This window comes from Mesoplodon bidens, assembly GCF_964165515.1.
Source record: "Mesoplodon bidens genome assembly, chromosome: 13".
Taxonomy (NCBI): Eukaryota; Metazoa; Chordata; class Mammalia; order Artiodactyla; family Ziphiidae; genus Mesoplodon; species Mesoplodon bidens.
In genome coordinates this window covers 6,930,992-6,958,976 of record NC_138169.1, presented here as the reverse complement: position 1 = coordinate 6,958,976, position 27,985 = coordinate 6,930,992, and the positions used below count along the sequence as shown (strand labels likewise).

Here is a 27,985-nt window from a genome sequence, read left to right as displayed (position 1 = left end):
ACAATCCAGTGTCTGTAGGCTCGCTCTTGCATTAACTCCAGGTTGATTGAATTACCTGCAGGTTGGAGGAACTCTGGCTTTTGAAATGAACGCGGTTTTCTACTTTTTCGTGATCCGTTGCGTGCAGTGAAGGCGGCCGAAGGACTTAAGGCCCGTGGGCTGGGCTGAGATGCGGCGGCTGGGTTTGAGGGCGGGCGCTCTCTGCTGCTGGTCCAATCACGGCGCGCCGCTCCGCCAGACCGGCGGCCGATTGGTGGTTGCCATAGCTCCGGGTGTTCGCTTGGCAAGATGGCGGAGAGTTAGACGGGGCCGCGTCTTGGCGTCCCCGCGCTTCCAGGCTTCTAAGCCGGGCGCGGTCCTGCCGTGCAGGCCCAGCGAGACCCCAGGCATGCGTGTGCCGCCGCCGGTCCCTCTGCTCTTGGGGCTCCTCCTTCTGCAGAGCGTCTTGAGGCCTCTGTGGGGGGACCTGGGTGCGTAAGGCGGGGCAAGGGCCTGCAGGACCGGGGCTGAGGGAGGGGACGAGGCTTTTGAGGCCAAAGCTCTCCTCCGGGAGCTGCGGAAGACCCAGCCAAAGGAAGCCACCACCCAGCGTAGGCAGGGGCTCTGCAACTATTAACTCCATTTTGTCCCTTTCTTCCCGCTAGTTTTCGTGCCTCCTGTCATCCGCATGTCCGGCCCTGCAGTCAGCGCGTCCCTGGTTGGAGGCACCGAGGATGTGACCGTGTCCCTGACCCAGCTGCGGGACGAGACGGGTAAAGAGCCCGGCCCTTCCTGTGGGGAGGGAGGAGGTTGGGTCAGGTCCAGGCCGCCCTAGAAGCCTGGCCAGGGGGCATCCCCTGGGTCCCTTGCCGCTGTCCACTTCAAAGTCGGGATGGGGGGCTGCTGTGGAGCGGAGGACCGAAGGACAGGTTCAGTAAAAGAAAGCTTGAAATCTTACTAGTTAGCCTTCGCTGAGCTATCTGCTGTACTTAAATGCATCACCTCATCTTCCTAATACGAACAGTAATACCTTTTAATCCGTTTAACAAATGAAGACACTGAAGTTCAGAGAGGTGGTCCCTTGTCCAAAGTCACACAGCTTGTAAAGGGTCCAATCCTAGGCTTGGAAAGGGACTCCTGACTCAGGAGTGCACCCTGTTAGTGGCTGGGCAATAGTGCCTTGAATTCTGATCTTCTCTCCCGTAGGATTCTTGCCAGTTCCCGCCTGCGGAGTGCTCAGCAATGAGACCGGAGACTGGAGTTTGACTGTCAGCCCCACTGTGGTAAGGCCAGAGGTGAAAACCTTTTGGGTAGCATCTGCGGAGGCCCACATCTAGTGTTCCTGCAGTGGTGTTCTCTCTCTCTTTTTTTTTTTTTTTTTTTTTTTGTTGTACGCGGGCCTTTCTCGTTGCGGAGCACCGGCTCCGGACGCGCAGGCTCAGCGGCCATGGCTCACGGGCCCAGCCGCTCCGCGGCATGTGGGATCTTCCCAGACCGGAGCACGAACCCGTGTCCCCTGCATCGGCAGGCAGACTCTCAACCACTGCACCACCAGGGAAGCCCTCTCTCTTCTTTTTTTATTCTTTTTTTTTTTTTGGCTGCAACGAGCAGCTTGCGGGATCTTAGTTCCCGGACCAGGGATTGATTGAACCCGGGGCCACGGCAGTGAAAGCCTAACCACTGGAGCGCCAGGGAACTCCCCCTGCAGTGTTCTCTCTCTCTTTTTTTTTTTTAAAGAACACACATTTATTTATTTATTTATCTGTCTGTCTGTCTTTGACTGCGTTGGGTCTTCGTTTCTGCGCGCTGGCTTTCTCTAGCTGCGGCGAGCTGGGGCTACTCTTCGTTGTGGTGCGCGGGCTTCAGTAGTTGTGGCTCGTGCACTCTATAGCGCAGGCTCAGTAGTTGTGGCACACGGGCTTAGTTGCTCTGCGGCATGTGGGATCTTCCCAGCCCAGGGATCGAACCCACGTCCCCTGCATTGGCAGGTGGATTCTTAACCTCTGCGCCACCAGGGAAGCCCTGCAGTGTTCTCTTAATCGAACAAGATAGAGCTTTCTTGGGAGTTCCCTGGCGGTGCAGTGGTTAAGACTCCCGCGCTTCCACTACAGGGGGCACGGGTTAGATCCCTGGTCCAGGAACTAAGATCCCACATCCCGCGCGTTGCAAACAAGCAAACAAAGCTTTCTTAGCGCTTGAAACCCCCATGAAACTGTGGACTTTCAGATCTCACAGACGCCCAGCCAACCCAGAGGTTCTCAGGGGTCCTTGGGTGAGTTTCAAGGAGCCTGCGAACCCTCTGAAACTGTGTGTAAAATCATGTGTGTGTGCAGTTTTTCTGGTGAGAGGGTTACCGGCTTCCGTCAGATTATCAAATGCATTTGTGCCTCAAAAGAGCTTCATAAACCACTGATCTCACCCAACTCTTGAGCTTATGTGTAAGGGCACTCAAGCCTGGAGAGATGAAATATTTTCCATTTAATGAATGTTTTACTGAGTGCCCAGTATGTGCATAGCATCAACTCCGAGATAAAGGATGAGAAAGACAAACTTTGCTTGCACCCCAGGATGATAAAAGTGCTAGACAAACTGAGTTCCCTTATCAGACCTGTGTTCAGCTTTCTCTAAGCAGCCACAACTTGCTTGCTTTTATGTTCAGTTGAGGATTAGGAATCAGGGCTTTCATACTGCTGTAGGTTTACAGGGTAGAATTGAGCAGAGTGATGCCTTTCTTATGTACAGTTCTTTTGTAAAATGAACGGAGGCTGATTGCACTTTCCATTATGTGTTCCTATAGATGCCATTTTGAGTCACTATAAAAAGTACAGCAATATTTTCCTTTCAGAATTCTTTGGAAGTGACTGTGAGGTTGAAGAGGGGTCTGCCATCATGTTTGTCTAATGAGACAGATCCGTTCCCGGAGGCCCCGTGTATTGTCCAAACTCTTCTGGTTTCAGCCTCTCGTCATTCATCCTGTTTAGCACATCTGCTCGTTCAAGTGGAAATTTATGCCAACTCCTCTCTGGCCCAAAATGCATCAGGCAAGTAAAGTCTCTGACTATCAAAACGTTTACTGCAAACATATTTTTTTTCTGGCCGTGCCACGCAGCATGTGGGATCTTAGTTCCCCGACCAGGGATGGAACCCGTGCCCCCTGCAGTGGAAGCTCGGAGTCCCAACCACTGGACCACCAGGGAAGTCCCTGCAAACATTGTTTGATTGTGTGTGCCATGCAATTTGTGTGCTTCAATCATGAGTGTGTCTTGTTTTCCTAAACTTATTTTCATTTTGTTTAATTTTCTTATTTTAAAAGTTTCCACTTTGTATTACTTTAGTTAAGATTTATTGTATCTTGGGAATTCCCTGGTGGTCCAGTGGTTAGGGCTCAGCGCTTTCACTGCCACAGGCCCGGGTTCAATCCCTGGTCAGGGAACTAAGATCCCACAAGCCGAGGCGCAGCCAAAGAGCAATAAAAAAATAAAAAAGATGTATTTTGATCTACTGTTTGTATCTCTGTAGGCCGTTTTAAATCCTTTTTGGGAGAAAGTAAAGTTTTTTTTCCTTGTATTGATTCCTGTGACTCCATTTCAAAACAAAACAGGAGGAAGGGAGAGACTGATGAATGAGTTTATAGAAAAACAGCAGATTTTCAATGAATGCTTTTGACAGCCAGCTGCCTTTCCCAGAGGCAGCTTGCTTAATTATGCTTATAGGAGCACATTTTTCTCTACAAACACAATAATAATGTACAATTTGCTGTTCTATACCTTTAAAAAGTAGTATAAGTTAGAAAATTTTTCATAGGAATGCAAGTAAGTTCTCATTCTTTTTCTATTCTTTTTAATATAATATAATTCTTATATTCTTTTTAATAGCTGCATAGCATTCCCTTGTGTGGATACACCATTGTTTATTTGCTAAATAACCATTGTTTATTTAATTAAAAGTTTTCAGCTTTTGATACTGTAACTGGTGCTACAGCAAATATCATTGTGCACATACATCTCTGGACATGAGAAAATGATTTTGTGTTACTCTCCCTTTCACATCACGGCAGTGTCCTAAGGACAAAAGATGTGCTGATGTTGAGGGGTCCACTTCGATAGGTGCCACCACCATGTCCCTTGTTGCCTGCGACAAACTCTAGCACCTCTTACCTTTATGGTCACCTGGGATGAAGGGAGAAGTGTTCCTCTTTAGTAGCAAAGGTCTGCCACTTTGAGACTCCCACAGTGCTGCTTTGCACATCACATCCTGTAACTGTGGTCCTCCTTGTGGTTTTGAAAGTTTAGAAGGGTTAGATAAGTTACGGTAATGACATTCAGTGGGCTACTCTGCCCTTAGTGTATTTGCTTGGAAAGATCTCCAAGATATATTGCTAAGTGCAAAAAGCAGATGCAGATGGGTGCATATAGCATGGAAGAAGAATATGTATATTTATATTTGCATAAAGAAATTGTGGAGGGGGACTTCCCTGGCAGTCCAGTGGTTAGGACTCTGTGCTTCCACTGCAGGGGGCTCACCCATCCTTGGTTGGGGAACTAAGATCCCACAAGCTGTACGGTGCAGCCAAAAAAACCCAAAAAACAAAAAACCCCAAAACTGACAGGAGGGCTTAATGGTAGCTATATCACTCAAGCAAGTGACTTTTTTTCTTTTAAAAAATATGCTTGACTATATTTAGGTAATATTTCGGAATGTCTTTGTACAAATACCCAAACTTAGGAGAATTAGAGTATCTGTATATTGGTAATTATGAGATGTCCACGCTGACCCACGAAGGTATGAAAAATTTTGTACCCAGTCAGACAGAGTTCAGAACAAGAAAAAGGGTGGAAGGACAGCCAGGAGGTAAGTGGTATGCCTGGTAACAAGGAAAGTAGCAAGCAACGTGGGAGACATATAGATAGATATACAAACATCTGTCTGTGTATCACATAGCAAAACCCTATTCTAAAATGCCTTGCTTATGTCACACAGGTTTGATTAAACTGAGGGTCAGACCCTTACCCTTGTGACATGGTATGTTACTCGGACCTTCTTATTCCTTATTCCTTATAGCATAGAATGTATAATAGTTGTTCTTTAGATGCTTCAGCTGTTGTGTCATTGAAGTTGACTGTTACATAGAGTTTAAACAAATAATCGCTGCATAGTTTTCCAACTATTAGTCTCTGGATTCCGAGTTAAGAGGCTGAAATGTAATATAATATATTCCTTTTCCAATCAATGTAAAGATTACTAATTTCCCCCACATGTGAACTAGAATCAAGATGTGAAAATTTGGATTCACAGTATGGTGGGACTTGAGGTTGAGCGTGTAGCATAAATAAATGTGATCTTGGGGCTTCCCTGGTGGCGCAGTGGTTGAGAGTCCGCCTGCCGATCCCGGGGACAGGGGTTCGTGCCCCGGTCGGGGAAGATCCCACATGCCGCGGAGCGGCTGGGCCCGTGAGCCATGGTCACTGAGCCTGCGCGTCCGGAGCCTGTGCTCCGCGACGGGAGAGGCCACAGCAGTGAGAGGCCCGCGTACCACAAAAAAAAAAAAAAAAAAAAAAATGTGATCTTGTGGTCAGATGGCTTCCTGATAAGCTGTCTGAAATGTCACCATGGCTTCAGTTTTATCTGCTGAAAGGGGTATTGAATTTGAAGGAGTAAATGCTTAAAATCAGTCTGTGTTATGAAAGGGATTGTTCAGTGTACTGAAAAATAAAAGCAGTGCATTACATTTATCTTAACTCGTAAATTTTAGTCACTTGGTTATCTTCAAGTTCAACTGTGACTTCTTTAATTCGTATAACTAGCATATTTTCTCCTATTTGGGCTTTTGTTGGAGGAGTAGATACAAGCCTCAGTTAAAGTCTATGCATAGCTCATTTCAGGGATTCTTTAATGTGGAATATTGGTAATTGTGGTTTGTAAAACAACGATTCAGCTTTCTTTAAATGTCAAAACTGTGGCAATGCTTCGTCAGTGTTTCACTGCTGAACTTTTCTGTTGTTTGTACCTTTCAGAGAACGTGACTGTTATTCCGAACCAGGTGTATCAGCCCCTTGGCCCTTGCCCTTGTAATTTAACAGCCGGGGCCTGTGACGTTCGCTGCTGCTGTGACCAGGTATGGTCTTTCTGATTATTGGGCACAAAAGCTACAGCATGTTAATTATATTTCTCACGTTGTAGTTACATCCTTAATACTTACTTATCTTACAACTGGAAGTTTGTGCCTTTTGACCACCTTCCTCCAGTTCCCCCTCTCTCCACCCCACTTTTTTTTGTTGTTGTTGTTGCTTGTGCTTTTGGTGTCATATCTAAGAAACCATTGGCCAATCCCAGGTCAAATACATATTTTTAATCCTTATTTTAGATTGAAGGGGAATAAGAGATGCAAAAGAGGCACATGTACGAGGACCCCAGTCACTCCCACTTTTGGATGAGTGCAGTTATTTATGTCATGGTTGGTTTTACAAAACGGGAAAGGAAAGCTTAGGGTCTATATTGGAACACTCATACTAGCAATTGTATTTATAATAACAATCATGTTTAATTTTAAAAATACAGCACATCAAAAATCTGTTCAGGTCTCAACACAAATGTCAAATGTATTCTCTCCCTCTTTCTTTCAGAGTGCATCACTGTGCCCTATTTCTAATTTCCTTCATGTTTGTGATATATGGTGTATATGTATACTTATAGCACCAACCACTGGAATCGTTGAGGATTCTGGGTCAGTGACATCTTCAGACAGCTTCAACTTACCTACCACTTTAGACATGATCCATTTTTTTTTTTTTTTTTTTTTTTTGCGTTATGCGGGCCTCTCACTGTTGTGGCCTCTCCCCTTGCGGAGCGCAGGCTCCGGACGCACAGGCTCAGCGGCCATGGCTCACGGGCCTAGCCGCTCTGCGGCATGTGGGATCTTCCCGGACCGGGGCACGAACCCGTGTCCCCTGCATCGGCAGGCGGACTCTCAGCCACTGCGCCACCAGGGAAGCCCCGACATGATCCATTTTTAATTTGAATTGCCCTTGTTTAAAACAATCAGATCATTTACTTTTCTACCTTCAGTAAACAAGGGATTTAGAACGTATTTAACTTTTAGCTCGCTCAGTCCTTTGAGAAACAAGGAAGAATACAGATGAGTAAATGAAAGCATGAATAAAGTGACTTCTTGACATTAATTGGGTCATGATATCACGACAGTGAGAGCTTCAGGGATTCTTATGGAATATGGACTGTCTGCCCTAACTCTAAATGTCCTTAGGTTTCTCTGGGCTAGGGATTTGAATGGTGATGACAACTGAAAATTCTCCATTTGTTGTCTATTCCATATTATCTTTTCTTTTTCTCATCTTGTTTTTTTTGTGTGTGGTATATCTTAGGTCCCCAGTTAAGATGTGATTTCCTTGAAGGTTTGAAGTTCCTGACTTGGAGGCTTGTAGGGCGCTGACTAAAATTTTAGCATGATTTTACTTCCTGTGAGCACAAAGCACCCTTAGCCTGGATGCAGGCTGTGTTTGTTTCTGCTTCCTCGGAGGGGTCCTGCTGGCCTCAAGCCGCGTGTTCATCACACTGGCCAGGAGATCCTGATGGCGGGCACGGGGGAAACTTTCCTCTTTTCACTTCTCCTTTACATCTTCTTTCCAGGAATGCTCATCAGATTTAACAGCGCTGTTCAGGGAGTCCTGTTTCCCTGGCGTGTTTGGAGGAGACGTTAATCCTCCCTTTGATCAGCTCTGCTCTGTTCAGACGGCACGTGGAGTCCCCGACTGGTTTCCGTTCCTGTGTGTGCAGCTCGCCAACTCGCCTTTCCTCGGGTACTTCTATCACGGTTCCGTGTAAGTGTCCAGGGGGCTGCCCAGGAGAGGGCCATGCGCCCAGGCGACCCTAGAATATGGGTCACATCCTTCTCGGGACCTCTCCAGGGCTCCATGCTTCAATTCCTCCATTCTAGATTCAATTCTAGATTTCAGTTAGTAAGTTTATTTTGTGTTAAGTATTTGAAAGCATTGGAAAAGAAATTGAGTCACTGAATCCATTGAATCACTGAAAAGAAATTGATTGATACCACAGGTAATCAATAGTGATTCTCTGGGTTGGGGGAAAGAGTGGTGGGCTCATGGGGGACTTTAACTTTCTGTCTTTTACGTGTCTGTCTTGTTGAAATTTTACAACAACTTTATTATTATTATTATTATTGAAGTAAAATTCATGGAACATAAAATTAACCATTAACTACTTTAAAGTGTACAGTTCAGTGGCATTTAGTACAAATATTATTTTTATAGTTAGAAAAACAGAGAAAAAATTTAAAAGAATTGTTTTTACACGTTAGTGATGGTTTCTCTCATTGATTTGCAGTTCCTCTGGACAACACGCTTCCTTTGACATGTATTTGCATACTGATCTAAAAGACTTTTCAGACTTTGGTTACAAACAAGGAGATCCAGTTATGACTGTAGATAAGGCATATTTTACTATTCCGCAGGTAATCATTTCAATTTTAATATGCTAGAGGCTTTTCTCATTTTCCCCTTCCTCTTGTTATTTTAACTCATATTACTCTAAAAAAAATCGCTTCCTAAGTTACTTATTTTTCTCCTATGGATTTTTCAGGCACTCAACTATTTAAGGCCTCTGGATTTTATTTTTCCTTTTAATAGTCACTCTTTTTTTAAAAAATTTTAATTAATTTATTTATTTTTGGCTGTGTTGGGTCTTCGTTGCTGCGTGCGGGCTTTCTCTAGTTGCGGCAAGTGGGGGCTACTCTTTGTTGTGGTGCGCGGGCTTCTCATTGTGGTGGCTTCTCTTGTTGCGAAGACGGGCTCTAGGCACGTGGGCTTCAGTAGTTGTGGCTCGTGGGCTCTAGAGTGCAGGCTCAGTAGTTGTGGTGCAGGGGCTTAGTTGCTCTGCAGCATGGGGGATCTTCCTGGACCAGGGCTCGAACCTGTGTCCCCTGCACTGGCAGGCGGATTCTTAACCACTGTGCCCCCAGTAGTCACTCTTAAATTAATCTGTCTTTGCTAAATCTCAGAGTGAAGTTAATAAATAAAGCCAGAAGACTTTCTAGAAATTTCCATGGAAGTAACTGTCGTTTATCACTTCTATTAATTTAATAGCCAATTTCTAGTAAGCTATAAATATTAAAAATTTTTTATTTGTTTATTTTTTATTGAAATATATTTGGCTTACAATGTTGTGTTAAATATTTAATATAATATTACAGAATTTTGAAAAATATGTTAAGACTATAGAGTTTTATGTGAAATCTTTATTTTTTTTTAAGTTCAAAATTAGGAAAAAATATTTATGGGAAGAAAACATGGGAGGCTAAACCATTTTTCTTTACTATCCATAGGAATCTATTTTTATTTATTTATTTGTTTTTAAAATGTATTTATTTATTTTTGGCTGCATTGGGTCTTTGTTGCTGCACGGGGGCTTTCTCTAGTTGCAGTGAGTGGGGCTTCTCTCTTTGCGGTGCGCAGGCTTTCATTGCGGTGGCTTCTCTTATTGTGGAGCACAGGCCCTAGGCACGTGGGCTTCAGTAGTTGTGGCACGTGGGCTTCAGTAGTTGTGGCTCGTGGGCCCTAGAGCGCAGGCTCAGTAGTTGTGGCACACAGGCTTAGTTGCTCTGCGGTATGTGGGACTTTCCCGGACCAGAGCTTGAACTCGTGTCCTCTGCATTGGCTGGCAGATTCCTAACCACTGAACCACCAGGGAAGTCTCCATTTTTACTTATTTATTTTTTTGGCCTCGCCGCTCGGCTTGTGGGATCTTAGTTCCCCGACTAGGGATTGAACCCAGGCCCTCAACCGTGAAAGCGCAGAGTCCTAAACCACTGGACCATCAGGGAATTCCCAGAATCCATTTTTATGGTTTTAACACAAATCTGGCTGTGATGAGGGAGAGAACATGAAATTGAGTGTAATCACGTTGCTGCAAAGTACATGAGGCAGCGCAGGGACTTTTCTTTAGCAACTATACTCACTGTGACCCCTCAGGAGTGGCTTCCAGACTTTGAGTAGCAAGTCAGCTAGACGTTTTACTGAAGTCGGTCAGTTAGTCAATGCCCTAGCCTTTGCTGAAGCCAACCCAGCAGTAGGAGCAGGCTGCAAAAAGAGTACTTTTACAAAACACTGATCTCTCTTTTATGATTAGGAGGGAGGTCGTAAATCTGTCGGGATTTCCCCTGGCCCTCAGGTATCCCTGGCTGGGCAGTGCATGCAGGATGCCCCGGTGGCCTTCCTTCAGAATTTTGATGTTCAGTGCGTCACTAGCCTGGAGGTGTACCCAGAACGAGACAGAATCACCAACGTGAAGGTAAAGAATGGTACTGTGGGAGGTAAGTGACGTTCCTTCAAAATAAGAGCACGGACCTGAGTGTTGAGATAAACTCTGATCTCACTTCTACTGGATCAACTTAGAATAATATTTCACCTGCCAACTGAGGAAGGTGTTTTCTTTGGAAAAAGTTCAGTTCCATAAGACAGCATATTGCATATCTGTTCTTTTTTAAAAGAATCGAGCTAAAATTCTCGTAACACAGAATTAACCATTTTAATGTGTACAGTTCAGTGGCATTTAGTACACGCACGGTGTTGTGCAGCCATCACCTCTACCTAGTTCCAGAACATTCTCATCACCCCAGATGGAGGCCCTGCACCCATGTAACAGTTCTCCCCCTTCTCCCTCCACACTGAGCCCTGGCAGCCACTCTGTGGATTTGCCTGTTCTGGACACTTCATGTAAATGGACTCATACAATATGTGGCCTTTTGTGACTGGCTTCTTTCACTCAGCATCATGTTTTTGAGACTCATCCATGTAGCATGGATCAAAGCCTCATTCCTTTTTTTTTTTAATTTAATTTAATTTATTTTTTTATACAACAGGTTCTTATTAGTCATCAGTTTTATACACATCAGTGTATACATGTCAATCCCAATCGCCCAATTCAGCACACCACCATCCCCACCCCCCCGCAGCTTTCCCCCCTTGGTGTCCATACGTTTGTTCTCTACATCTGTGTCTCAGCTTCTTCCCTGCAAACTGGTTCATCTGTACCATTTTTCTAAAAACCTCATTCCCTTATATGGCCAAATGATATTCCATCCTATGAATATACTGTACTTTGTTACCATTTATTAGTTGATGGATATTTGGGTTGTTTCCAGCTTTTGGTTATTGTGAATAATGCTGCTGTGAACACGTGTGTTCAAGTGTCTGTGTGGACATACGTTCTCATTTGCCTTGGGTAGATACCTAGCAGCGGAATTGCTGAGTCACAAGGTAATTTAACTTTCTGAGGAGCTGCCAAGCTGGTTTCTACAGTGACTGTACCAATTTACGTTCCAAACCAGCAGCGTGCTGCATATTGGTTCTTACACAAGAGTGACTCTCCAGATTATTTTCACTGACTTTTGAGATTCTCCTTCTCAGTTATAATTAGATGCCAAGAATAGTGGGATTCCCGTTTGATGGCATTTGAGGAGTTGGGGGCAGCTGGGGAGTTGGCACACAGGGCAGGCACAGTTACTGTATTTGCCTGGCAAGCTTTCATTTTCATAGATAGATAAATGTGATCATGTTAGGTCATGTACTCCTGTGGAAGTTCATTTATGTATCTTTTCAGGCATAGTTACACCACAGGTAATCTATGAGGAAGCAACTGACCTAGACAGATTCATCACCAATACAGGTATTTTAATGTTACACTTTTATATCATTTCTATGGGAATATATGTCATTTCTTGCAAGTAATATGTAGTCCCAGGGTAAAATACACTTTTATTGAGAATTTTAGGAGGTTCACAACCGTTAGAAGGATATCCCACTACCATTTTGCTTGTTCCTTGTTCTGTCTTGCCTGTTTGGAGTAACATCTGTGACCTGAGCCAGACCCTTCACAGTCCTGGATGACGTAGGTTCCAGGGTCCTTCCTCATTCTCAGGGCTTGTGGGCCTTTTCTTTTTTTCTTTTTTTTCTTTTTTATCAGTACGTGGGCCTTCCACTCTTGTGGCCTCTCCCGTTGCGGAGCACAGGCTCCAGACGCGCAGGCTCAGCGGCCATGGCTCACGGGCCCAGCCGCTCCGCGGCATGTGGTATCTTCCCAGACCGGGGCACGAACCAGTGTCCCCTGCATCGGCAGGCAGACTCTCAACCACTGTGCCACCGGGGAAGCCCATGTGGGTCTTTTCTTAAATGTTTTTCAGAGAGTTAAAGAGTTCTTTAGGGGCTTCACTGGTGGCGCCGTGTTTGAGAATCCGCCTGCCAATTCAGGGGACACGGGTTCGATCCCTGGTCCGGGAAGAACCCACATGCCACGGAGCAACTAAGCTCGTGTGCCACAACTACTGAGCCTGTGCTCTAGAGCCTGTGAGCCACAGCTACTGAGCTGGCGTGCTGCAACTACTGAAGCCCGTGCGCCTAGAGCCTGTGCTCCACAATGAGAGAAGCCACTGCAGTGAGAAGCCCGTGCACTGCAACGAAGAGTAGCCCCCGCTCACTGCAACTAGAGAAAGCCTGCGCGCAGCAACGAAGACCCAACACAGCCAAAAATGAATAAATAAATAAATAAAATAAATCAAAAAAAAAAAAGTTCTTTAGGACCTAGCATTTTCACTTCTTGCTTGCTCTTCTTTTTCTGATCATTAAACTTTGCATTTGTGAGGCAGCCAAATAAGGTAGGTAGAGTTTGGCCGATATTTCCAGGACTTTTGTTTTTAATGAAGGATACTACTAGTGGTTCTTTTCAACGTGCTGTAATTCTAGAACTTATTCTTTACTTATTAGTACAATATAGTAGTGAACTAGACAGAAGGCCCCTGCTCTTAAAAGCTGACATTCTGTAATCTTTCATTTAACAAACATTCTTCCAAGCATGTACTCCGCATCAAGCTATGAGCCGGGGACCAGGGATGCTGAAATGGAAAGGACAGAGCTCACTCAGGATATGGGGATGGTATAGAGAAGGTGGCTAACGCTGACTTGGGCAGAGGAATGGGGAAGGCTTCCGGAGGAAGTAATGACCCTGCTGTGTAAGGGAACTGGGTAGGCAGGGCAGGGGTGGGGTGTGGGGGGAAGGCCACCCAGGCAGAGAAAATCACCAACTTGAGCCCAAAGAAGGTCTTTAATTTATGAAAGTATTCTGTTCTTTTTTTTTTTTTTTTTTTTTTGCAGAAACACTTTTAAGTACTGGATCAGCCCCCAGGAATGTGAATGTGGAAGAACATTATATTTTCAGATGGAATAATAATACAATCAGTGAAATAAATGTCAAAATCATTAGGGCAGAAATTAATGCCCACCAGAAAGGTAACTTTGTGGAGGACAGCGAGAATGTTTTCAGTTTAAAATATTTTCTCCTTTCTTCATGATTTTCATAATTATAACAGATTAATTCAGACCTGTTTTTCTTACTTGTATTTATGATTTAATCAGAAAACAGTATTTTTTTTTTTTTTTTTGCGGTATGCGGGCCTCTCACTGTTGTGGCCTCTCCCGTTGCGGAGCACAGGCTCCGGACGCGCAGGCTCAGCGGCCATGGCTCACGGGCCCAGCCGCTCCGCGGCACGTGGGATCCTCCCAGACCGGGGCACGAACCCGTGTCCCCTGTATCGGCAGGCGGACTCCCAACCACTGCGCCACCAGGGAAGCCCTAGAAAACAGTATTTTTTTTGCATGTCAAAATGCAATTATAAGGTAAAGAAAACACTATGGGAGATAATTTCTTTTCCTAGTGACGTGGTGACATATTTTTATTTTGTTTTATTTCTAGGAATCATGACACAGAGATTTACAGTGAAATTTTTAAGCTATAACAGTGGTAATGAAAAGGAATTGTCTGGAAATCCAGGTGAGATAGTATATGTCAATCACTGATCTTACAAACATATTTTAGTTCAACACTCCTGTGCTATAACGATGATTATAAATAGCTCCAACTTTAGTTTGTGACTCTGACTTTTTTCTTTTTCTTTTGTGATACTGTATTCTTTTCCTGATAACAGCTTAATTTTTTACATAAAGTGTATATGTAACAAGTTGTTGTAAACCTGAAACATCCTTTCTCTTTAGCTACTGGTCTTTTTTTTTTTTTTTAAATTTATGTATAGTTACAATGTTGTGTTAGTTTCTGGTGCACAGCAAAGTGACCCAGTTATACACATTTATATATACTCCCCTCATATTCTTTTCCATTATGGTCTGTCACAAGACACTGAATATAGTTCCCTGTGCTACACAGTAAGTCCCTGTTCTTTATCTATTATATATATAATAGTTTGTATCTGCTAATCTCAAACTCCTAATTTATCCCTCCCTCCCCCTCTCTTTTTTTTTTGGCTGTGCTGTGCGGCCTGTGGGATCTTAGTTGCTCCATCAGGGATTGAACCCACACCCTCAGCAGTGAAAGCACGGAGTCCTAACCACTGGATCTCCAGGGAACTCTCATCTTTTGAAAAAGAAAATAAGGCATTTAAAGCATTGGTAAGGAGGACTTCCCCGGCGGTCCAGTGGTTAGGCCTCCACACTCTCACTGCCAGGGCCCAGATTTGATCCCTGGTTGGGGAACTAAGATCCTGCAAGCCGCACAGCATGGCCAAAAAATAAAAATAAAGTGTTGGTAAAATTAATTTTTAAAGAAATAAGCTGCAGATGATGGGTTCCTAACCTGGAATCTGTGGAGAGACTTCCCGGGGACGTGTTGCGCATTTCGTATTTACGTGCACATATATCACCACCCGCCTTGTCATGTACTTGTTTATTTCTTTTGTTCCCTGCTGCCTCCTCAGGGCCTAGCCCAGTATGTGGGCTGCACTGTTCAGTACTCTAGCCACTAGCCCCATGTAGCTGCTGGGCACCTGAAACGTGGCCAGTGTCATACATGGAAATAATAATACTTTGTATATATTGGGTGGACTAAAATACATTATTCAAATTAATTTCACCTATTTCTTTTTTTAAAATTAATTAATTAATTTTTTTGGCTGCGTTGGGTCTTCAATGCTGCGCGTGGGCTTTCTCTAGTTGTGGCAAGCCGGGGCTACTCTTTTTTTTTTTTTTAGTGGTACGCGGGCCTCTCACTGCCGCAGCCTCCCCCGCCGCGGAGCACAGGCTCTGGATGCGCAGGCCCAGCGGCCACGGCTCACGGGCCCAGCCGCTCCGCGGCACGTGGGATCCTCCCGGACCGGGGCATGAACCCGCGCCCCCTGCATCGGCAGGCGGACTCCCAACCACTGCGCCACCAGGGAAGCCCCGGGGCTACTCTTCGTTGTGATGCACGGGCTTCTCTTCACAGTGGCTTCTCTTGTTGTGGAGCACGGGCTCTCGGCGCGTGGGCTTCAGTAGTTGTGGCACATGGGTTCAGTAGTTGTGGCTCACGGGCTCTAGAGCGCAGGCTCAGTAGTTGTGGCGCACGGGCTTAGTTGCTCCGTGGCATGTGGGATCTTCCCGGACCAGGGCTCGAACCCATGTCCCCTGCATTGGCAGGCAGATTTTTAACCACTGCACCACCAGGGAAGTCCCTAATTTCACCTATTTCTTTTTCTCTTTTTTTAATGGGGCTACTAGAAAAAAATTTAATTTCTAAAAAATTCTAAATATACATATTATTCTAAAATCAAATATGAGGTTTGCATTATATTTCTGTGGGACAACTGTGGCTTATACCATAGTAGGTGTTCAGTAAATACTTGTTGGATAAACCTATCATTGTTTCTTAAAAAAATTTCTCCGTCCTTTTGCTATCCTTTTTTTACTTTTTTTTTTTTTTTTTTTTTTGCTGTACGCGGGCTTCTCACTGTTGTGGCCTCTCCCGTTGCGGAGCACAGGCTCCAGACACGCAGGCTCAGCAGCCATGGCTCACGGGCCCAGCCACTCCGCGGCATGTGGGATCTTCCCAGACCGGGGCACGAACCCATGTCCCCTGCATCGGCAGGCAGACTCTCGACCACTGCGCCACCAGGGAAGCCCCTTTTTTTACTTTTAAATAAGTTTTTATTTTGCATGATCTTCAATACTTATACTGATTTAATCACACATGACTCATTTTATATATATATATATTTTCTTTTAAATAGGATTTTAATGTACTTATTAATGTGGAGCTTGGGATTTATTGTTGGCTTTAAAAGCGGGCTCCTGGAATTTAAGGGTTTTCATTTCACTGAGTTAATTTGACAAGATTTCTGAGACACCATCAGAATATGTGAAAAATGTTGACACTGTCATCAAAAACGAATAAATTAAGAGCCAGAACTGATCAGGCAGCGAAACAGCTTGAATAGATACAGCCACTGTCTCTAGCGCTTTCTGAGGCAGGATGGGGTTTTCAGAGGACTGTATGACATGGGCCCTGTCCTCAAGGAATTCACTCTGTCATTTGGAATGACAGCACCAAGTTACAGGAAACAACAGTGAACAATCCAAGATAATTAATGAACGGGTGAGGGACTTAGGGACAGTTACTCCAGGATTCAGAGGAGTAGAATGTTGACCGCTCTTCCAGACTTTGCATCACTAAGGAGCAGTGTTGAGTGTCCAGCGCTTGCCGGGTTCTGTTCTCAGTGCTGGAGGAAAAGCAGTGAGCGAGTCAGAGCCCTGCCCCTGGCGGGTTTCCACGCTGGGCTGCGAAGAGGAGATTGCGCCTTGAGAAGCAGATAATTGGAAAGGGTGCTGGGGACAGGAATCACCTGGGGGAAGCCAAGGAGGAAGACGTGAGTGTGACGTGTACGCGGGCAGGGTCGGACCTGTGGCCAGAGGGGAGGCCTCTGGTGCAGGAACGGTGGGGCGTAGTGGTGGAAACACAAACACCATGCATGAACCTCAATTGCATCCCAGTTTGTAAAAACAGCATTAAAACATGTTTTTGGAGGGAACCTAGGAGGAAATATGAGGATGAACTGGATATGGTATGATTATAAAGGATTATGATTAATTTTCTTAGGAGAAATATTGGCATCATGGTGATATAGGGGAATGTTTTTTGTTTGTTTGTTTGTTTGTTTTTCTTTTTGGCTGCACCCCTTGGCTTGTGGAATCTTAGTTCTCCGACCAGGGATTGAACCCGAGACCACGGCTGTGAAGGTGCGGAGTCCTAACCACTCGACCGCCAGGGAATTCCCTGTAGGGGAATGTTCTTAATTTGGGGAGATGTGTGATGGACGTTTTAGGGGTGAGGTGTCATGATGTCTACAACTTATTTTCATGTGGTCCTGCCCCTCCCCCCCAATGTATATATGCTTTTATAATAGATAAGACATATATGGCTAAATATTAACCGTTGTTGATTTCAGGTGGTGGCTGTATTGAGTGAGGCTCATTTTCAACTTTTCTGTACTTGTGAACTTTTTCATATTAAAAAGGTGGAGGGACTTCCCTGGTGGCGCAGTGGTTAAGAATCCGCCTGCCAAGGCAGGGGACATGGGTTTGATCCCTGGTCCGGGAAGATCCCACATGCCACGGAGCAGCTAAGCCTGTGCACCACAACTACTGAGCCCACGTGCCACAACTACTGAAGCCCGCGCACCTAGAGCTCGTGCGCTGCAGCAAGAGAAACCACCGCAATGAGAAGCCCGTGCACTGCAACAAAGAGTAGCCCCTGCTCACCGCAACTAGAGAAAGCCCACGCGCAGCAACGAAGACCCAACGCAGCCAAAAAAAAATAAATAAGAAAAGAAAAGCACTTGATGATATTAAAATTAAACAAACAAACAAAAGGTGGAAACAATAAACTGGATTACTAGGAGATGGATGGGAATAGGATCTAAACCAGATCTTGGGCTTGAATTGCTTTACTGGCACGTCATTCCCTGAGAAGGTAACTTTGGTTTAAGTTTCCCTTAGGAGCCCCTGTGATAAGTGGTATTAATCACTCAGCAAGTACACATGAACCAGCCTGCCCAGCAGCTAATTGTTCTCCAGGGTGAGAGGTCCAAGACCAACTCCTGCCTGCTTTTCACTTTTCAGATTTTTACTTTAAAAATGTGTTCCAGGGCTTCCCTGGTGGCGCAGTGGTTGAGAGTCCGCCTGCCGGTGCAGGGGACGTGGGTTCGTGCCCCGGTCCGGGAAGATCCCACATGCCGCGGAGCGGCTAGGGCCGTGAGCCATGGCCGCTGAGCCTGCGCATCCGGAGCCTGCGCGCGTCCGGAGCCTGTGCTCCACAATGGGAGAGGCCACAACAGTGAGAGGCCCGCGTACCGGGAAAAAAAAAAAAAAATGTGTTCCAAAAAATCCCACGGACATCTTTGTTTTAGAATCTGATTCAGTGACAACTGAATCACTTTGCTGTACACCTGAAACTAACACAACATAATCAACTCTACTTCAATAAAAAACAAAATAAAACCAAAAACAAATGAAGGTGACATCCTTTTTCTCGAGGGTATTCTGACTTTGCCTGCATATTTCCTTTCACTGTGGATTCCTCCTTTCCGTTATTTGAGCTAGCGCCTGTTGCATTAAAATAGCTTTAGAGGGAAAGATGCTCACTCTCCTGCATTGTGTTTGTCTAGGTTACCAACTTGGCAAGCCTGTTCGAGCTCTAAACACCAACAGGATGGATAATGTCACGACTTTACACCTTTGGCAGTCCGGTAATCTGGTTTGGTAATATGATTAGCTCTCTGGTGAACTAGAATTGGAAATATTACCATATTTTGAATCCGATTAAGGAACCAATTACTTTAAAGCCCAGTTTGTTTATTTAGCTTGGGGGTGGTTGTTTTCCATCCTTCTGCAGCTTTCTTTTCTTTCTTTCTTTTTTTTTTTTTGTAAAAAATTCACATTGTTTGCACTCGAAGTGCTGGTTTTTAGTAATAGAGATTTAAATATGAAAGTGGCTGGAGAGTCCATCGTCTTTGTACTCATTGATTAGCCCAAGATGGTGCTAATCGGAGACATAAGAATAGTTTCCAAACTATGGAAAATCTTTGCAACAGTCGTAATTACCCACATCTGCCAGAAGGCATTAGATTTCAGGTTCAGAATAAACCCTTGATCCCTGTCTAGGTATTTCAATACAGAAAGAGCCTTTTGTTCAGCTTTCAAAAGATTAGGGTAACAATGACCTCAGTTCTCGAAAATTTGAAACTTTATTTCTTTCCTTTTTTAAAATTAATTAATTTATTTTTGGTTGCATTGGGTCTTCCTTGCTGTGTGCGGGGTTTTCTCTAGTTGCGGCAAGCAGGGGCTACTCTTCGTTGGGGTGCCCGGGCTTCTCATTGTGGTGGCTTCTCTTGTTGCAGAGCACGGGCTCTAGGCACACGGGCTTAAGTAGTTGTGGCACGAGAGCTCATTAATTGTGGCTCACGGGCTCTAGAGCTCAGGCTCAGTAGTTATGGTGCACGGGCTTAGTTGCTCTGTGGCATGTGGGATATTCGCGGACCAGGGCTCGAACCCTGGTGTCCCCTGCATTGGCAGGTGGATTCTTAACCACTGTGCCACCAGGGAAGTCCCTGGAAACTTCATTTATGCTTTTTGTTCTCTCTCTGTTTTTTAAGAAAAACTTTAACGTAAATATTTTACTTACTTTTATTTTGCATAAATAGGAGGATAATCTTTTTATTTTATAGCTGGAAGGGGTTTGTGTATATCAGCAACTTTCAAACCCATTTTATTTGGAGAAAATGCACTATCTGGGTGCCTTTTAGAAGTTGGAATTAATGAAAACTGTACTCAGCTCAGGTGAGTGTCTCACTGATGAATTTATCTACATTTTGAGTGGTTTGCTTAAATTTAATTCACATGAATACTAACGACAACATGAATGTGAAAAATTTCAGTCTGAATAAAAACTTATATAAAAGTGATCGTAAATAATACAAACTTCCAATACAATTTAGAGTTGATTCAAACATCAATATAAGTGAAAATAGACATTCTTGGGACTAAAGCTATTTCATCCATATTTATGCAAATTTCTCTGGGAAGTTTGTTCACATCGTTGGAACCCCATGTTCATAGAAATAGAAGAAGGGCTGGAGCCAAGTATAATCAGTGATAAAACATATAAAGAATTCTTAAGCTGTGTAACGTGATGTATAAAGTATTTTCCACTTAATTATCTGGGTGGCATTTAGAAAATTTATGGATATGCATATGCATTCTTTCTTTTTTTAATTGAGGTAAAATTCATACAACATAATCATTTTAAAGTGAACAGTTCAGTGGCATTTAGTACATTCATAATGTACTAACCACCACCTCTATTTAGTTCCAGAACACTTTCATCTCGGCAAAATGAAACCTGTACCTTTTAGTAGTCACTCCCGATTCCTCCCTCCCCTCAGCTCTGGCAACAGGCAATCTGCATTCTGTCTCTGTGGATTTACCTACTCTGAATATTTCATGTAAATGGAATCATACACTATGTGACTTTTTATGTCTGGCTTCTCTCACTTATCCTGTTTTTGAGGTTCATGCATGTTGCAGCATATGTCAATACGTCATTCTTTTTTTTTTTTTTTTTTTTGCGGTACGCGGGCCTCTCACTGTTGGGGCCTCTCCTGTTGCGGAGCTCGGACGCGCAGGCTCAGCGGCCATGGCTCACGGACCCAGCCGCTCCGCGGCATGGGGGATCATCCCGGACCGGGGCACGAACCCGTGTCCCCTGCATCGGCAGGCGGACTCTCAACCACTGCGCCACCGGGGAAGCCCAATACGTCATTCTTTTTCATGGCTGCATTTTATTCCATCGTATGGATATACTGCATTTTGTTTATCCGTTCGTTAGTTGATGGATATTTGGGGTATTGCCACCTTTTGGCTATCGTGAATAGTGCTTTGAACATTCAGGTATCAGTTTTTGTTTGAATACCTGTTTTCAGTTCTTTTGGGCATATATGCAGGAATGGAATGGCTGGATCATATGGTAATTCCATGTTTAATTTTTTTGAGGAACCGCCGTATTGTTTTCCACAGTGGTTGTAGCATTTTACAGTCTCACCAACAACGTAAAAGGGCTCCAGTTTCTCCACATCCTCGCCAACACTTGTTTTTTTTGGCCATGCCACTCGGCATGCGGCACCTTAGTTCCCCGACCAGGGATCGAACCTGTGCCCCCTGCAGTGGAAGCATGGAGCCCTAACCACGGGACTGCCAGGGAAGGCCCCCTCGCCAACACTTGTTATTTCCCATTTTTTGAATCATATCCATCCTAGCAGGTGTGAAGTGGTATCTCCTATCCCAAGTGGTACAGTTCTTTGGGGAGCAGGGAAAAGGTGGGGGGACATTGTGAAGGGAAGAAAAACTGTGGGTATACGTTACCCACGGCGGCTCCTGGTCGCAGGGTGCAGGGCAGTCAGAGCCTCTCCCTTGTGGTTTGTAAGATTTGTACCCTCCAGTGACGTTACTGGAACAGAGAGGTGCCAAGTTCCAATTCTTAACCTTCACCTAATTTTATAGCTCAAAATTCTAACTAAATATTTAGGTTCCTTTTACTTTTGGGTCACTGTGTCCCATGAATTTATCCTGGTAACTTGATATGTGATCTGCCCACCTCCCAAGTTTTGTGACACTCAGAGGAACCTGTAAACCACATGATACCAACATAAGTTACTAACATTTTAAGGCCAAAGTGAAAGATTGTTTCTGTATGTCCTCCCCTGGCTGTGTAAGTTCATCCCAGGAAGGCCCTCCAAAAGAGGTAAGACTCCCAGCTAGATCCTCTGGCAGTTTTTTGTTTAGACATCCAGCAAGCACAGCCTGGACACTCTTTTTTTGTTTTTGTCTTGTTATTTTTTAACATCTTTATTGGAGTATAATTGCTTTACAATGGTGTGTTAGTTTCTGCTGTATCAAAAACTGAATCAGCTATATGTATGCATATATCCCCATATCCTCTCTCTCTTGCATCACCCTCCCACCCTCCCTATCCCACCCCTCTAGGTGGTCACAAAGCACTGAGCTGATCTCCCTGTGCTATGCGGCTGCTTCCCACTAGCTATCTGTTTTACATTTGGTCGTGTATATATGTCCATGCCTCTCTCTCACTTCGCTGGACACTCTTTGTAAGGACTTCAGGATGAGACCTGCTGGCCATGAGCTGAGAAATGTCTTCCTCTCTTGCAGGGAGAATGCTGTTGAACTACTTGATTCATTAATACAAGTGACTCATGTTGCAATGAGAGGCAACTCCAGTTACGACGATCTTAGTGATGGCTGGCTTGAAATAATACGTAAGTGAAAGCTGCACATGTGTAAAATGTGTATCTTGGTTGCTATGATTACATAGTGTCAGGTGTAGTGTTACAGCCTGACCTGACAGGTTGTCTTTCTTTGCTGTGGCCCAACGGACATTTGTTTAGAGGTTAGCTTTCTGGGCAGGAGGCTTTTCATGTCTTTTACCTCTTATTCATGATGGCTTTTTTTTTTTTTTTTTTTTTTTTAAGAGGATACCAACAGGAAGTTCAAATCGCCCAGTTGTTTTACAAGCTAACGGTCTTTGGAAAAGGAAGTCTTAATGAAGTTTGAGGATTTTCAGTGCATGTCAGTTTGCATTCCTATTTTTGATTGCCAGGAATATGGACAATTGAGAACTGGCTTTGTGATTTACAAAAGCAATCTTGTTACCTTAAAATAAGGTGCTAGAAAACATCATGCTAAGTGAAAGAAGCCAGACCCAAAGGAGCACATACTGTATGCTTCCATTTATATGCAGTGTCCAGAACAGGCGAATCTATAGACACAGAAAGCAGATTGGTGGTTGTTCAAGACCTGGGCTATTGGAAGGCATTGAGGGGTGACTGCTACAGAGTACAGGATTTCTTTCTGGGGCAATGAAAATGTTCTAAAATTGAGTCTGGTGCTGGTTGCACAACTCCATGAATATAATTAAAAACCATTGAGGGCTTCCCTGGTGGCGCAGTGGTTGAGAGTCTGCCTGCCAATGCAGGGGACACGGGTTCGTGCCCTGGTCTGGGAGGATCCCACATGCCGCGGAGCAACTGGGCCCGTCAGCCACAACTACTGAGCCTGTGTGTCTGGAGCCTGTGCTCCGCAACAAGAGAGGCCGCGATAGTGAGAGGCCTGCGCACTGCGATGAAGAGTGGCCCCCGCTCGCCACAACTAGAGAAAGTCCTTGCACAGAAACGAAGACCCAACACAGCCAAAAATAAATAAATAAATTTATTAAAAAACAAACAAACAACCATTGAATTGTACACTTAAATAGGTGAACTATATCGTATATCTCAATAAAGGTGTTAAAAAAGAAAGAAAGAAATTAAGGTGCAGCAGAGCTAATAATAGGACGGTCACCGAGGCCTGATAAGAAGACTTGGCAGTCCAGCGCCTTTGGTGAGAGGCATCTGCTCTGAGCGTTGGGGCCACAGGGGGATGGTGTGTGAGGAGGCGCTGCACCACAGGTGGCATGTGGAACAGACTTCGCCCTGACAGGCCCAATTTCACCTCCAAATCCAGGACGTCCATCCAGTCACTGAGCTGTAGCTCACGCAGGTGGTCTAAAGTCACAGTTTGCTGTGGCTGAGCTGGAGCCACAACCCAGGCTTCCTCTTCTTCTCCTCCCAGCCAGCAGGTCTGGTAATGTTGCTCCAATTCCTCGGGGAGTCTTGAGTGTGTAAAGGCATTGAATAGAAAGAAAGCTTCTTCTCTTGGGACTTCCCTGGTGGTCCAGTGGTTAAGACTCTGCACTTCCAATGCTGGGGACGGGACACGGGTTTGGTCGGGAAACTAAGATCCCACGTGCCACCAGGTGTGGCCAAAACCAAAACCAAACAAAACAAAAAAAGTAAGAAAGCTTCTTCTTTTGCTCTCATTACTGAAGTTGCCTCTTGGGGCCTGAAAGAGCTAACTGACTCCACAGCATCCGCTTTTCTAAGTCCCCTCCTGTCCCTGTGGCTGCTGCTGGGCTCCTTGCCTCTGCCTGGCTGCAGGGAGAGCACCTCCTTGGGTCCTGTCCTCACCCTTTCCACACCCTCCAAGGTCACATCAGCTCATTAGGCTGGAATTCGTACAAAGGACCATCCAGACACATGCGTGCACTTTCCCCACCCCTTGTGATTAGGGTCTGGATCATTATGACCCCCTCTCCCCTGTCCCGTGGGGCGGCCAGGGATCACGTAATATGTCTGTGTGCTTGAGGTGCCCCAACCGCTCTCTGACTCAGGCAGGGAGTCCTGCTGGCCACGATTTGCCAGTCCAGTCTGGCTCACGTCACTAGGCGCAGAGTTAGATCCTTATTTGGAAACAGAACCCAGAGGTCTGGGCTTGTCAACCCCTTGTGAACCTCTAGGCCAGCTAGGTGGGCTGTGGAGTGCCTGAGGGATGGCGGGAAGGGGTCAGTAAAGCATCTAAGAAGTAAAAAGCATGGGAAATTTCAAGACAGAGAACCAGGGTTGGTGAGGTGGGAAATCAGAGGTGATGGCGTTTTGTTGCCTTCAAGGTGGAAGCTGTTAGCTTCTATTTCGTGTCTAAGATTAAAATCAATCCTGATCCTGGCTGATAGAAGAGAAATGATGTTGAACACATATATCAAGGAGGAGGAAACTGGAAACAGTGTCACCAACCTTCCAAATCTCTGAAGGAACAAAGAAATCCCCTCCAGAGTCGCCATGGGACTCGCCATCCACATCCTGTAACTGACCTTGCTGTTTTTTCCCCCATAAGGGCCAGTTTTCAAGATGAATAAAATTAATCTCTTATTCAGTTTTATTCTCTTCCATTTGTATTACTGCTGTGGCAACACATCAGGAAATTGCTTTTGAACTATTTAATACGTAGTAACTAAAGTTGTTAGTATGGACTTTTTTTTTTTTTTTTTTCAGTTCACGGGCCTCTCACTGCTGTGGCCTCTCCCGTCGCGGAGCACAGGCTCCAGACGCGCAGGCCCAGCGGCCATGGCTCACGGGCCCAGCCGCTCCGCGGCATGTGGGATCTTCCCAGACCGGGGCACGAACCTGTGTCCCCTGCATCAGCAGGTGGACTCTCAACCACTGCGCCACCAGGGAAGCCCTGTTAGTATGGACTTTAAATGTCTTATACAGCTTTTACTAGAATAGTGACTGCATGGGATAAGACCCATGGCATTTTACTGCAAGTATATGGTATTTCTGTTAAAACTCTGGGTGGATTTCAATGAGGAGCTTGGGAACTGAATCATGATTTAGGGTTTTATTATGTGGGTCAGGGATTTTAAAGTTCCAGTGATTGACCTAACATCCAAGGGAACAATTTGAACGTGAGGGGTAACACAGTTACAGAGTGACGTGTAACTAGAGCCTGTTAGAGATTAAAGCCTCATTCGTTGTGATTCCTGTCTAATGATATTTCCCATTTTGGGAGTATCACAGCATTGTAGGAAAACTGTTATTCAATTATTCTTTCCAATATGCACAACTTAACATTTCTCCAGGTGCAGATGCCCCCGATGCAGGTGCAGACCCACCTGTCAGCAACGTGAGTGGCATCTGCCTGGATGTTCCCGCTCAGCTGAATATCCGCATCCTCTTCTCGGATGCTGGCGCCGTAGAAGGGTTGACTCAGCAGGAGATACTTGGCGTAGAAACAAGGTATGATCATATCGGGGATAAGTGGGGTTTAGAGACAGTAAAGTTGAGGGCGCTCCGAAGAATAGGGGAGTGCTAATTTAGAATCTGACTGGTTTATTTACAAATTGCAATGATAGCAAATGATTACATGTATAAATGGAATATGGATAAACTGTGTTTGTAATGGAAACTCATTCTCACAAGTGTCCGTAAAGCTACGTATAAGGGAGTCTGCCAGGTATTTCAGGGAGTACAAAGATGAATAAGGGGCTGCTTAGTGCTCGGCATATTTTGAAATTCATGAATATCATTGGCATACTGATCAGGGAATATTGCCCAGTGGTTAGAGATTTTGGTGGCAGATGGGTGGGTTCTGCCTATTGTGGCAGAACCACAAAATCATGGCTATTCCAGTGTGAGCTGTGTGACTTTGGACAGTTACTCAACCTCTTCTGAACTGCAGTTTCCTCATCTGTAAAATGGTGATGTACCTTTACATGTCAGACCTCTATCACCTTTAAGTGACAGGGTCCCAACTGACACTGACTTAAGCAAAAGGTAGGTTTATTGGTTCAAGTTATGAAAAGTCCATACACAGTGAGTTCATGGTTCATGGTTCCCATGTGGTCAAGGGTCTTTCCTCCTTTATCTCTGGGTTCCTCTTTTCTTTGGGTGGGCTTCGTTCTCAGGGAGGTTTTCCTCAAGAGCTGGCAAAGATGAACACCAGCAAATCCAGGCTTATACCAATTTAGCAAGTCCAGGGAATTCCCTAGAGATTCAGTGGTTAGAAAAAAAAAAAAAGCTCTTCCAGTTTAGCAAGTCCAATGGATGGAGGGTGCCTCCTTTCCCCATCTTTCTCAAAAATGTTCTGGGAAGACTTTTATTGGTCCAGTTTCGGTCATGTGCTCCTTTCTGAACCAATTACTATGGCCAGGGGCATAGCTCTGATTGGCCAGGTGCAGGTGATGGGCACATCCCTAGGTTCAGGTGGGTCCCTTCTTGTCCACTCAACTGAGAGTAGGGAAGGGGTAGTTCTGCCGGGGCAAACTGGGGTGCAATTACTAGAAGAAAGGCAAAGGGATGCTGGGTAGGCAGAAATAACATGGAAAGCCCTTAAAAATCATTAGCTGCTACTACTGTTGTTATTATTGTTGTTACTATTATTATAATATTGTTTGAAACAAACAAGTGATAAAACAAATGAATTTTAAAAGCACCAGATGAAATGAGTTAAGCGGGGAGGAGGGATGAAACAGAATTGGCAAAATGCTGGCAGCTGTTGCAGCCTGTGATTAGGCCATGAGGGTTCATTATACAACTGTCTCTGCTTGTCGGTGCATTTGGAAATGTATATAGTACAAAGGGGGAAAAAATAGCACCAGTAGAATGGGAAACTTCTTTAGGAGAATCTTAGCTCATATTGTTGTTGTGTCAGTTACCTGATGTTCTTTTTTTTTTTTTTTTAAATCTTTATTGAATTTGTTACAGTATTGCTTCTGTTTTATGTTTTGGTTTTTTGGCTGCAAGGCAAGTGGGATCTTAGCACCCGCACCCCCTGTATTGGAAGGCAAAGTCTTAACCACTGGACCACCAGGGAAGTCCCCCGATGTTCTTAACAGACCAGAAACAAGCGGTGGATTTGTTGTCTGCTTAACCTTTTCCTCCCAGGTTCTCCACGGTGACCTGGCAGTTCCAGTGTGGGCTGACTTGTGAGGATGAGGTCAACCTTTTCCCCATCAGTGCATCTGTCCAGTTTATTAAGATACCTGCACAGTTACCCCGTCCACTTACAAGGTAATACAGTTGCTGACCTAAGTGACATTAGTAAGAAGCAGAAAAATGTATGTTCCAAAATAAGTTTATTTCTTTAATTAGGTTTTGATGCTTCTCATCAAAAGCATGTGCTTTGCTGTAGCTACTGTAACTTCCTAAAATGTTTTGTAGATTCCAGATCAATTTTACAGAGTACAACTGTAACAGAAATGAGGTTTGTTGGCCGCAACTTCTATATCCACTGACCCAGTATTATCAAGGTAGGGTAAAGCACATTTCTGAAATGGTTATCATTATGTTATGTCAATTAAACAACTTAAAAAAAGTGTAAATGTCACAGAAAATGTAAAACATATAGCAAAGCTTTAAAAAGAAAACATTTACTGATCATGTTGACACTTAGAAAGGATCACTATTTATGCTTTGGCTTATTTCCACCTAAATAATTACCCAAAAAGTTAAGAAATAGGAACGTTGCTTAATTTGATTCATTGTCTTGCAGGGGAGCCTTATTCTCAGTGTGTTGCCAAGAGCTTACTGTTGGCATCCTTCATCATGTTAGCGGTGTTCCTTAGTAACCCCTGGACTGGAGTATGCAAAACGTGGAATTCAGCTACCATCTGACCTCTTACAGATCATCAGCTTTTACTTCAGGGGTTTGTTGTCCTCCTGTGTGCTTCTCTATAAAATCTTAATAAATGCAATGTTTTCTTTTTATAGAAGATTTTA

The 27,985-nt window shown here is 44.6% G+C and overlaps 1 protein-coding gene across 1 annotated transcript; it reads left to right on the top strand.

Annotated features, from left to right (window-relative positions):
• Positions 1-280: 280 nt before the first annotated feature.
• On the top strand, positions 281-27,985 carry TCTN2 (tectonic family member 2). Its single transcript, XM_081252372.1, has 18 exons — positions 281-470; positions 645-752; positions 1,186-1,262; positions 2,825-3,020; positions 5,994-6,094; positions 7,624-7,814; positions 8,338-8,464; positions 10,180-10,321; positions 11,611-11,676; positions 13,158-13,292; positions 13,756-13,833; positions 18,491-18,571; positions 19,550-19,661; positions 22,047-22,153; positions 25,348-25,504; positions 27,152-27,277; positions 27,428-27,516; positions 27,759-27,985. Exons 1-18 carry the CDS (start codon positions 389-391, stop codon positions 27,878-27,880), a joined length of 2,097 nt encoding a protein of 698 aa, XP_081108498.1. The 5' UTR covers positions 281-388; the 3' UTR covers positions 27,881-27,985.

What these genes read in the sequence shown, in the direction of transcription:
- TCTN2 (XM_081252372.1), top strand. Translation starts at nt 389, where the DNA reads ATGCGTGTGCCGCCGCCGGTCCCTCTGCTCTTGGGGCTCCTCCTTCTG. An exon ending in CATATTTTACTATTCCGCAG is followed by an intron (nt 8,465 to 10,179) that starts GTAATCATTTCA and finishes CCTGGCCCTCAG; the next exon opens with GTATCCCTGGCTGGGCAGTG. An exon ending in TTACCCCGTCCACTTACAAG is followed by an intron (nt 27,278 to 27,427) that starts GTAATACAGTTG and finishes AATGTTTTGTAG; the next exon opens with ATTCCAGATCAATTTTACAG.